The sequence below is a fragment of the Doryrhamphus excisus genome, chromosome 2 (assembly GCF_030265055.1).
Source record: "Doryrhamphus excisus isolate RoL2022-K1 chromosome 2, RoL_Dexc_1.0, whole genome shotgun sequence".
NCBI lineage: Eukaryota > Metazoa > Chordata > Actinopteri > Syngnathiformes > Syngnathidae > Doryrhamphus > Doryrhamphus excisus.
Window position 1 is genome coordinate 24,626,107 of NC_080467.1, and position 12,955 is coordinate 24,639,061.

Below are 12,955 nucleotides of genomic sequence, written 5' to 3' on the forward strand. Positions count from 1 at the left end.
GAGTTTTAGCTTAGCATGGGTTACAGCCACAACAGCAACAGCCTTGTGCTTGTTGTGAGATACTGTTCCAGCGATCAAATCTGGTGCTTGTGTGTCTCACTGAACATTCCAGTAAAAGTACTGACACCTAGCGATGATTTTCAGTGTAAAATACCACATATCATCACGCCTTTGAATGCGTCTCCTGAATGCCTTATGTTTAGCTTGCTTGAAAATGCTTAATTCAGGCAAAACATGCAATTTTAAAAAAAAATAATATGCTCTAGTGAACCATAAAAAGCATGATTTATTGATTAATATATTTTGAAATAACATAACAGAGTGAAGCCAATACCATATATCATCACGTCTTTGAATGCTCCTCTTTAATGCCTTATGTTTAGCCTGCTTCAAAATGCTCAATTCAGGCAATTTTTTTTAAATAATATGCTCTACTGAATCATAAAAAGCATGATTTATTGATTAATATATTTTTAAATAACATCATAGAGTGAAGCCGCTAAATTCAAATTGCAAAACGGCGCTTCACACAAGAAATGATGCAATATTTATCCGCTTCCTCTTCTTCTCTCCTTTTTAATTGTGAAATGCAACTTTTCAAGCTAGTGCTTCCCATTCCGCTACGTTGCCAAGATGCTGATGATTGAGAGTGTTTATGATCCATTGTTGCACGCTAAGTATTTGTGTGCCTCCGGTGACATAAATCCACTTGCACAAAAACCCTCACCAAATATTGTTCCATTTAGCGCCGATTCTTAATCATCTATCAAGGATCGGTGATGGCACCACAAAACCACACAAGAAACATCCTCGTCCTGCAAGTCGGCCGGCTCAGCGGCCTCGGCTCTAATTTCAATTTATGTTGGGAAATACATGCGCCTTTATGGGCTTTTTACTTTGCATCTTTATGACAATGTGATATTATGGAGAGATAAGTTACCATAAATCTGATCCCCAACACACACGTTAGAGTATTACTGGTTGGCGTGGCGGTGGAATCAGAGCGCTAGCTCATGATACACTATCTTTATATGCTTATACTGTGGACACAACAGCGATAGTCATTTGATTTGTTTGCAACTCTTGCAAGTATGTTACAGTATATGTGTATACGTATGATACTGCATATCAGGGATGCCCTGTATAGTAGTGTACATGGACTAATTAGTAGAACATTAGCAGCCATGAGAGCCGGGCAAAAAGCATCAAGTAGTTTCTGGGTCAAATGACTGACGGGGATGCTAATGGGGCTCCCTCAGCTCTTTGTGGGCGAGCCAACTTGGCTGCGAACGTTATGATGCTTCTCTTGCAGGGCCATTGAGGAGCATGAAGAGGAGCCAGAAGGACCGTGCATGTGTGCAACACTGCAAAGCACCCAGCAGCACCTGGTCCACTCAAACACTGGATGACTTCCTGGGATACACTCAATGAGGGACTTGTCCTCGCAGCACATGGACCACGAGGAGGAGGACGAGGAGGAGGAGGACGAAGGGCTGCATGTGCAGTCACATAAGGAAACACGGCATGGTACGGAGGTGAGTTTGCACACAAAAGAAGATGAAACGAGGACGCAGTAATGAGGCCACAAACACACAGGAGGATGAACAAACTGAAAGGATGAAGGACATGACAACAAACAGTGGCCATTACGTCAACAGTGCATGGAGAAAAACGTACACAAAGAAATAGCGGACATGAAGAATGCATAATTATCAATTCTATGGAATGTGTGAAACAGATGAAATCATTTCAAATGCTATTTGTGCTTCTTAAACATTTGCCCTCAGAATCAAATTTAAAAGTGGTTGGCAATTGGTTCCACCATTAGTATATCAGCATACTTATTATTTATTTCAAATGTTACTTTGCCTCTGAATAATTGTGGCAAATGCCAACCCATTCGATGTCATGCACGTAATTGGAAACACATGCACGCACGCACACAAGAATGTAGTCATGACTTCATCTGTAGTTCCGACTCTGACCAGCAGAGGGAACTATCAAACCCAAAGTCATGTGACAGTAAATCCGGCAAAACAAGCACACGTTTTGTCTTATTTGATTAAATAAAAATGGTTTAAATTTATTAAATGTTTTTAATTAATTAATTATTAATATATATATAATTCTATATACAATTATATATATATAATGTATACAATTCTATATAATGTATACAATTCTATATTATATATATATGGAATTATATATAATTATAATTATGATATATAAATAATACATATGTGTATAATATAATTATCAATTATTTATTAATTACTAATTTGTTAACAGAATTACAGATCCTATTATATCTGTATCTGTATATCTATTATATCTATTATATTATATATAATATATATATATTATATAATTTATATATATAATTATAATATATTAATAACATATAAATAACATATCATATATATTATATATATAATTATATTTATATTTATAATTATATAAATTATTATATAATATATATTATAATTATATATATATATAATATATTAATAATATATAATATATTATATAAAATTATATATTAATATTAATAATTTATACTAATACATATTCATTAATGTAAATAGAAAAGTGAAATGATACAATAGTATCTGTAATTCTATTAACGGATGCTGGTTTCATATTGATGCATGTTTCCATGATGGATCATTGAATGACTCTAAACATCCTCTTTCTCCCTCCGTGAACATTCCAAGCTTGCAGAACGTCTAGCATGAGTGGAGTGACTTTGAGGACAAGTTTAATCATTTCCTCTTTCGCTTCCTATTTTCTCTCGCCACGAGCCAACTTCTGCTGGCGTTCACCTTCGGAGTCTCCTGAGTGAACGGTGATGGATTAATGATGAACCAGCCCTCTAATCGACTGATAAACGGGGGGCTTCTCAAGGTCACCCAAGGGCCGGACGGTCACATACGAAGGGCGCCCTTGTTGTTGAGTGGCTGACTTGTTGTTTGGGACTAACCGACACCACCATGGCATTTAACACCCTGTGTACACCTTCTATATGTGTGTGCACCATGCTGGAACACTCCAAAGAACCAAAGAACAAAACATCACTTAAACATCGTTATCAACCTTCCGCTGGCCTCTTTTTCACTAAGTGTCTGAAGGATCGTTTGTTATTTTGTGCACAGTTTGGTGAGCTCATTAAGAACAATGAAGCTGTTGTCGCTATCAGTTGCTCCACTTCAATCTTTCTCCAGGAACTTCGATCAGCACTTTCTTAATTGACATTCCGGAGCTGCTGCACCAGTTCCAGGGAGCACCTTGCAAACAGCAAGGCAGAGTGAGCATTTACGCACCGGCCATGGGGAACAAAAGCATCTTTGTAGTCAAGCTCTCACGCAAAAAGTCCTTCAAGCTTTCTCCTCGCTGTGATACACGGGAGCGGGAAGACATTGCGGCCCTAATTGTCCCAAGAAGGTTCTTCCTATGAAGGTGTGATATTTACTGGTCGGGGTGCAAGACGGACAGGACGAGTAGAGACAAACAAGTTGAATTCCTGGAAGTCTGCTACAGGGAATAACAGAGGGGCACAAGCAGGGGGTGGGGGGGATCTGAGGGATGCCACAATTACGTGTGAAAAATGAAAGAGGGGAAACGCACTCGTGGAGAACGGAGGTAAACTTGGCCACGTGCTTGGAATTCACACATTTAGATGAGGTTTGATGATGAATCGAACCCAACATCATTGCAAAAATGCACACTAATCCATATATCAAAAAGACACAAATACTGTTGACAACATAAGCTCCTTCTGGGAGGTTATTCCGCAGCTTTTAGCCCACCAAATGTAGCCAGATGAGTCGATAGCTTGATGGTAACCCTCTGAGTGAGCACACTTAGTCATTCCAATCGTTTAATGCACAGACGTCCATCCGACTTAAAGCCAATCACGTTGTGTTTACTGTTTTTTGTTGTATCGAGCGCTGCTGCAGAGAGCAGAGCAGAAACGATAAACTGCCTCGCTGCCGTCAGCTCTACTCTGTGGTTTGTCATCAAAATAACGTGTACGCACACCAATTGGACATGGAATTGTTCATAGCACGAATGCTCATTGGTGATGATGATGATGATGATGCTGCTCGGATGAGCACAATTGCTCAGCCGGGATCGCTAAACGAACGTGTGTGTGCTTGACAGAAATCCTGCTGTGTTTCCAAACCTGCTAGATAGGAAAATCTTCCATTTCAGGAACCGACAGGAGGGCCTCTCAAGGTGACAAATGGCTTCCCTCAACCACATCCAGCATGATTGCGAAGATTATTTAGCCTACACTCACTGGCCACTTCATTAGATACACCTGAGTAAATAATACTGTGCTGTTTGACGCAGAGTTGTTGTGTAGGGGAACACATGCGTGATAAAAAAAAGAGTACTGCAAGCTACCCAGCATGCCTTGCGTTAGGAATATATGGGTGTCAGTGCAAGAGACATGGCTGCCTATACAGGAAGTGATGCCAGGAAGTGCTCTTACGAGAGAAGGGCCCTCCGTTTCTGGGCCTGGTGAGCGTCCGAAGTCGTCTGCGTTCAGAGAAAGACGGTCCTTGTCTTCCTCGTCTTGCTCTTGCTCCTCCCCCAAGGCGGGGAAAACAGAGAGCCCGCCCACTTCGGCATCCACCATGCCGTCCAGGCTGTCAGTGAGAGCGGCGAGCAGGGCCGCATTCTCCTCTTCTATCTGGGGGAGACAAAGCGAGAGAAACATCAGTGTTTTCTCGACAACGTGACTACGGCCCGACATGTTTGTCCACATAATGCATTCATCAGACGTGTATTATTATGTCCAGCCTATCTACAAAATGAAACAGCAACAGTGTGAGACTGAAGTCAATAACAAACTGTAAATAACTGCTGTATTCGCATGGACCATTTATTACTATTTATGACTTCATGTTGCTAACCACAAACAGTCTGCTCAACTCTATTAGTAGGATCAATATATTGGATCAAATATAACATGGCTACGCAGGAATCGGGTCCAGGAAGCAGGAAAAAATAGCCAGTAGGCAGGTGGCGCACAGGGAGTGTGAGATTTATTGTTTTCTGGAGTAAATGGGATTCTGTAATCACAAATAAATCAAAATCCCAAGAAGAATCAACAGGGAGGAAAAAGGATGGTGAGATTGGATTTGTAAATGAAGAGGCAGGTTGGGAAGAAAAATAAAATAAAAATTAAATGTAAGAATTTTTTTAAATAAATATCTTATAGTACAGTATGAAAAAATACAAATAAATGAAAGAGGAGGCAGGTTTTTTCAAATGGAAAATGAATACAAATAAAATACAAAATAAATTAATTTATTTTAATAATGTAATTTCATTTTCAATTATTTTAATTAATTTATAAAATAAAATATTTTTTAAAAAGCTTTAAAAGACTACAGTCGTCCCTTGTTTAGCGCGGCTAAGTGGTTCCAGCCCCGACGATTCAATATTGATAAATTAAATATTTTCATAGAACATAGAAAACCTGTTCATGACCTTGTAAAATATTTTTTAACATTAGAAATATTCATAACATCCCACATCTACACTCGTATTAATTATAGAGTAGACACATAAGCACAGATATGACATAATAATTGTTGTAGTAACTCAAACAATCGATAGTGTGGCATTAAAAAAAGCCTATCATACATCCTCACTATGGACGGCCAATCTGCCATTAATCTGCCATACAGCTCACATACAGTCCAACAATACTGCTGGCTTTGGTTATGTCACAAAGCGTACCATTTATGTACAAGCTATGGTTTGATTTCATTTGAACATGCATGAGATTACAATTGAATGCATCACATAATCAGTTCCCAGTTCCACATGTCCAAAAGGAGTAGGAAGAAGCAAAGCTTATTAAATCCTACCCCTCCATCTGGTACTTTTACAATCAGTAACTGTTACATTTGTTCACTTCCTGCTTTCCTAATATAGTTTAAGGTTGTTTTTTTCACGTACCAAAGTACTCGGTGATATGAGCATCCAATGCCATAATGTGTACCATAGTAAGTGTCAATATAGTGATATGTATAGCACATCATGACTGGTTCAAGACTCTTCATCCTTGTATTTAGCAAACTGCTTGTATTGGCTCATCGTTGTGCATTGTTTGAGGGTCTTACTCAATCCATTCATACATAGCTATCTACTGAGCTAACTAGCTGTATTTGTTCCCGGAATAGGTTTGAAAATGAACGGGCAAGAAAGACAAAGGACAAATTTACCACTTCCACATGGAATGGGAGCAGAACCTTTTTTCATTATGTCATGTCGGACTGCAAGGATCCATGGTTGCTAAGGTGAAGTAATGTAAAGAAATGTCTCATCAATGTAACATTACTGATGCTTAATACTAGAATACTATATATGACTTGTCTTATAATAATAGTCAACCACAAAACAGCAATCATATATAGAGCAAGGGAGCAATGTACAAACCGCAATGTGGTGAAGGACGACTGGATATAAATACAAATTGTATATAAATTGTAAATGATACGCTCCTAAATGCTACTTTACAGTATCTCGACATCACTAAGGACCATGTAACGGGAGCACGAGACATTTATCCAGGACGATCAATGCACCTCTCCACTTCTGAGAGGTATTCCCTGAATTCCTGCATCCAGGGACAGGAGATAGGGCGGTGAGACTGGGACTTAAGTAGGGGATCCACGTCTCCAGTCAACAATGTAACTACAGTATGTACACTATGTCAATACGGAAGACCTTCATCGTGTTGCACATTCCTGGGAAAGCTCCCAATCGAACATGCTGCAGCCATGCTTATGTTTCATCACAGAGATCAGTCAGGGGGTTAGTGACCTTGACTATTATATCAAGGGACCGTTCTGGATGACATTTGTTATACTGTAAATCATGTGATGTGAGTGAATGTTACTTCCTGGTTAATGAAAAATGTTCACGCTGAAGCCAGTGGCTCAAATGGAAAATGTTTTATGAAACCGAGGTAGAGTATCGCACATTCAGTCGTTTGTAAAGTAAGACAACGCGTCTGACCTCAAAGAGCTCGTCAGTGGTGCTGTAGTGAATGGAGGCGGGCGAGGCATCCACCGCCTGGTCGCTGCACCACTGCAGCTCGCCGAGACAGTTGACGCTGTCAAAATCGCTGGTGTCCAGCTGAGAAAGGTCGATGTCCGGGAAGTCGGTGTCCAGGCGATCCGAGCACACCTCTTCCTCCTCCCCATACTAAAGATGGACAAAAGAAAGACAGAGAGGGAAAGGTCAGATTAGTCCAACTTGAAAAATATTTCCCAGGCGGTTGCTCCTTTTTTGGGATACAAGTGCAACACTCAAGTGAGCTACTTTTGCATCATCCTGTCCACAGTCACTAAGAAAATCATCCTCTAATATATTCCTATCAAACATAATTGGCGAGGCAGAACAACACATCATAACACATCACATCCATAGCAAGTTCATCCATCATATAAATCAACAACTAAGCTCTAAACATAACACACAACTTAAAATTGGTATTTCCAAATGCCCACAAGGCATGCTGGGCAGTCCAGCTACAGAAACCATATGAACCATATGACCAATAAAACATTGGCGACTTCCTCAACATATTTTGCACTCCAGCAAAAATGAGAAAAGCGCGGAAAAATGTTGATTAAAAAAAAAAGAGTACCGCAAGCTACCTAGCATGCCTTGCGTCAAGAATATATGGGTGTTTTTTATGGCATTGGTAATGCATGTAGATATTTGTAGTAGGTAGGCTGTTTTGTGCATCATGAGTGTTGACATGTTGTGTTGTTTGGATGGCTGCACGGCGGTCGAGTGGTTAGCGCGCAGACCTCACAGCTAGGAGACCTGAGTTCAATCCCACTCTCTGCAATCTCTGTGTGGAGTTTGCATGTTCTCCCCGTGCATGCGTGGGTTTTCTCCGGGTACTCCGGTTTCCTCCGACATTCCAAAAACATGCTAGGTTAATTGGCCACTCCAAATTGTCCATAGGTATGAATGTTTGTTTGTCTATATGTGCCCTGTGATTGGCTGGCAAGAGTGTACCCCGCCTCTCGCCCGAAGACAGATTCGATAGCAGTGCAAGTCATGTTGCCAGCTACACTTTCCATTCCTATTAAAAATAGGAATTTGGAAGTGTTGATTTATAGATGTGGGAGTGGGAAAGAAAGAATTGTGGGTCTCTATGATAGAAAATAACGTGATGACCCCTCAAGTCCAAAACTTTCTCACAAAATTTGGTCAAATTTAAGGACTTATATGTTGAAAAAGACTCTATCAAAACCCCAAGACCTTCAAAGACCTTTAAAGGATTCTTTAATTACTCAAACATAATTTTTGAATGCAGAGTATTATGATGCACTGTTAGCGACAGTAGTGTTGTTGCAGACACGTGCTTACCAGTCATAGCACACACACACACACACACACACACACACACACACACACATACACACGTGAAAAAGAAGTGTGTGACACAGTGAGAGGAAGTCAGTCTGGTCTCCCGGGGGGTGAATAAGATGGAGAAACTTGAAATACAAATGAACATGGAAGTAGTCTACTAACGCACACTAGCCAGAACTGAGCTCTCTGCCAAGTGAACCACAACAAAAAGAATGAATGTCCAATTGTTTGCTGCATGACGACACGTCTTTACTGAAACATTCACTCTTTCATTTGCATTCATGTGAGAGGACCAGACGACGAGTTGGACCAGTTCCTCTCCCCCGTCTTTTTAAAAGGCAGCTTTCATCTCAAAGAGAATGGCTTAACAATCACAATGGACCATTTTTTACGTCTCCGTGATGCGTGTTAGAAATTCAAAGAGCGTCTTCTATATTCTTGATGACTATAATGATGGTCCGACCACACTAATACTTCTACGGCTAACTACCGTGCTTTGATGTCGAACAATGCTTACAGTACTGATATTGCTAACCTTATAGCTGGCGCTGACTAAGATGATGAAACTAATTTAGTCAATTCAGTTCAATTTCACCACTCCAAAGCAGTTACACGACCAGATGCTGCTGAATACTCAGATGTAGGAAAGATTTAGAATACTCTCAAAGTTATTTATGTTCCTAACCTTAGTGTTGACGCTAACTATGATGATGTAACTAATCTTTGCTAAGCACACTAAAGCAGCGAAGACAATTCATGTGGTAAACTACACAAATTTAGCGGTTTTCAACATTGGTTAAGAATTCTGAGGTCGCAACCATTACAGTTGCTATGGTGATGTAGCTTATCTCTAAATGCAGTATTGCTAGACCTATGCACGTTCTCACAAGGGCTACAATCCACGATTATTTTAATAATCGATTATTTTTGCAATTAATGAATTAATCTGATTTTTTAAAAGTTGTTGTTTCAGTTAATGGAGTAATCAGTGGACTGAATGGACTAAATTAATAAGAAGCAAACACCTGCAGCTAAAACATAAAGAAAATATGTCTGCTTTCATGGATGACTAAGGAAGTATCCACATTTGAGAGGCTAAAATCAGAGGATATTTACGTATTTAAATAAAAAAATTGGGGCTGCACGGCGGTAGAGTGGTTAGCACGCAGGCCTCACAGCTAGGAAAACAGGGTTCAATCCCACCCTCGGCCATCTCTGTGTGGAGTTTGCATGTTCTCCCCATGCTTGCGTGGGTTTTCTCCGGGTACTCCGGTTTCCTCCCACATTCCAAAAACATGCTAGGTTAATTAGCCACTCCAAATTGTCCATAGGTATGAATGTGAGTGTGAATGGTTGTTTGTCTATATGTGCCCTGTGATTGGCTGGCCACCAGTCCAGGGTGTACCCCGCCTCTCGCCCGAAGACAGCTGGGATAGGCTCCAGCACCCCCGCAACCCTCGTGAGGAAAAGCGGTAGAAAATGAATGAATGAATGAATGAATAAAAAAATGATTAACCGATTACCAAAATCATTGTTGATTAATTGGGTAATCGCTAAACCATTGATTAGTCTTTGCGGCCCTTGTTCTAACCAGCATTTAATCTAATTTATGTGGCTAACTACACGGATTTAGCAATGTTACAACATTTTGAACATCGCTAATGTTGCTAACTTTATCTACAATGCATAACTACAATGAGATACCTAATATTAAAATACTGCATAGGCTGCTTATATTCCAACCATGCTAGCAACTCAGATGTAGCAAAAGCTACCAATGTTGCTAACCTTACAGTGACACTGACTATGATGACATAAACGTCATAATTACGTATATGGCTTAGGTTTTTGAACATTAGTTAAGTTACTAGTGTCGCTAACATTATAGATGCTTAACTACAATGACTGAACTAATCTCATCACCACTGCTGGGGTAGCTAACCTTCTTTTCACACCAAAACAGCTAAGCTAGCCGACATAGTTATAGTTATAATGCTAAGTACAATAACGTAGCACTTAAGTTAGCTACAATGTTTACGCTAACATTACAAACAGCTAACCTCGCTGTTGTAATTACTTGCTAAAATGACATCAGAACCTGATATTGACTTGAAAGGTTATTAGTGAAAGTAATCAATCTCTGGTGAAAAGATGAATTAGTGTGAAGAAACATGAAGACACTGTACCTGATGTGTTATCTACTTTCAGTGGCCATCACTCGCCGTGACTGATGATCTTGAGCGTTTATTATTTAACTAAAGTGCTTTATCCACGTCAATATTTTTATTGCAATTGTGTTGGATTTAGAAACGAGAGATGAACTGCTTGCTCGAAGCGGACAGCTCGTTAACGTGTTTATTTGCCTTTTAAACGCTGATTTATGGATTATGAATTAGCATGCTAATTGCGCTGTCCATGTCTTTGAGGTTTAACTTTCTAATCACTGTTTATATAAATATGAATATGAATATATGCGTGTGTGTTTATTTGGGTCAGCAGCATCGCCGATGGTTTATGCCGAGCCGTGTGAGAAGTGGGTGGAGTCAATCAGCCGAGTGGATAGGGGATGTTGGAGGAGGTCAAAGGTGACAGTAAGGGGGGGGTGCTGTCGTGACTTGATAGAAACGACGAAGCAGAAGGAGGGAGGAGCCAAAAAGGAGAGGATGTCCTCCATGAGACGCTCCCATTGCTTCATCTGCTTCCAGCTGCTCATGCAGGTGTGTGTGTGTGTGTGTGTGTGTGTGTGTGTGTGTGTGTGTCTGTGTGTGTCCATTAGCATGCCGATCACATCCCACTCACATGCACCCTCCACACGCTTCCTCTCCTCCATCTCACTCTCCTATCTCCTTCCCTCAGCCTCCCTCCGTCATTCCTCTCCATCCTTCGACATAAGCCTGAAATTCCACACTTTGCTCATTTTTGCATCCTCCGCTAAAACTCCAAAGTGACATCTTGATGGATGTTTTTCTTCCCGCTAGCCCATCCTCCAGCCCGTCAATAAACACATGTTCTCACACGCACGCACACACTGGCATGTAAAGAACACGCGTGACGCAGGGGAACATCCTCTCTGCAGCAACGAGCCACGCAGAATAACGATGAAGACGGCAGCATGACTCGGGCGGCGCCACCAGGGGGTGCCTCAGTGTGTTACATCACACTGCAGTCACCTATGACCTCTAGCCGGGGGGGGGGGTATGACTGATAGCAGCTATAGTCAATGACTCAACACCAGATGAGGCTGGGGAGCATTTAGCTTGGACTAGCTAGCCATTTAGCATGATCTGTTTTACATATTACTGTATTATTTTCTCGCATTGGAATCGTATTGTTCAAAATCTTTGCCTTAATGCTGGAGTTTGGAAAGTTTATTAAGCCTTACTGGGTTTTGTGCATCTGTAGCTTTAATGCTAATGAGCTAAATTTGTCCACACCTGTCGTATAAAGTTTAATTTATTCACTTTTTACTTATACACTAACTCTGCGCTTGTCCAATGTAATAGACAACATATACCACATACAAAAACGGAACAAATTAGCGACACAAGCATAGCTACTGTATGTCAGCTACAATGCTAACATTACACTGATATTTTGATAGCAACATTAGGCTAGGTTAGCCTATTTGCTGAAAAAAAACCCTCAAAATGAAACAAAAACTTACAGCTCCCTTGTCTGTAGCTGAGAAATGTTCCAAGATTTACAACATTGCTAAAATTGCTAACTTTAACTATAATGCATAACTACAATGATACTGCTTAGGTTACTTATATTCCAACCATGCTAGCAACTCAGATGTAGCGAAAGCTACCAATGTTGCTAACCTTACAGTGACACTAACTATGATGACATAACTCATCTAAAAATATTGCTAAAATTACTAGCGTAAAGCAGCTACGATAATTTATATGGCTTAAGTTTTTGAACATTACTTAAGTTACTAGTGTCGCTAACATTATAGATGCTTAACTACAATGACATAACTGCTGCTGTGGTAGCTAACCTTCTTTTCACACCAAAACAGCTAAGCTAGCCGACATAGTTATAGTTATAACGCTAAATACAATGACGTAGCAAAGGTTTTAAGCACTTAAGTTAGCTACAATGTTGACGCTAACATTACAAAAAGCTAACCTCGCTGGTGTAATTACTAAAATGACATCAGAACCTGACATTTACTTGAAAGGTTATTAGTGAAAGTAATCAATCTCTTGTGAAAAAGATTAATTAGTGTGACAGATGGACAGTGATCACAAATCCAGGCGTTATTTTAAGATGTGTAGCAAAGCCTGCCTTACATCATTGTATGCAATATTGTTCAAATAAGCCTCTAAAGATGCACAAAATGTCAGCGTAGAACCATCCTCACAAGCCAAGATATCAAATCTTGTATTAAATTAAACCTGTAACTCATAATTAAACTCGGTTGGAACCTCAATTTACGCTAATTTCCATCATGTTTGAAGTTAGCAACTAGCAAAAACTATGTGAGCTACAGTGCTACAGTGATGTTAGCCTACTCACTGAAGGAAAACAAAATGATCAA

The 12,955-nt window shown here is 40.0% G+C and overlaps 1 protein-coding gene across 1 annotated transcript in view; it reads right to left on the minus strand.

Moving 5' to 3' along the window:
• ppargc1b (peroxisome proliferator-activated receptor gamma, coactivator 1 beta) overlaps positions 1-12,955 on the minus strand; it is a 104,788-nt gene that overhangs the window by 26,098 nt on the left and 65,735 nt on the right. The window contains exons 2-3 of the mRNA XM_058064353.1: positions 7,039-7,227; positions 4,499-4,699 (exon numbers count right to left, since the gene is read on the minus strand). Coding sequence (XP_057920336.1) covers positions 4,499-4,699; positions 7,039-7,227 — 390 coding nt within the window. The remainder of the gene's footprint in view (positions 1-4,498; positions 4,700-7,038; positions 7,228-12,955) is intronic.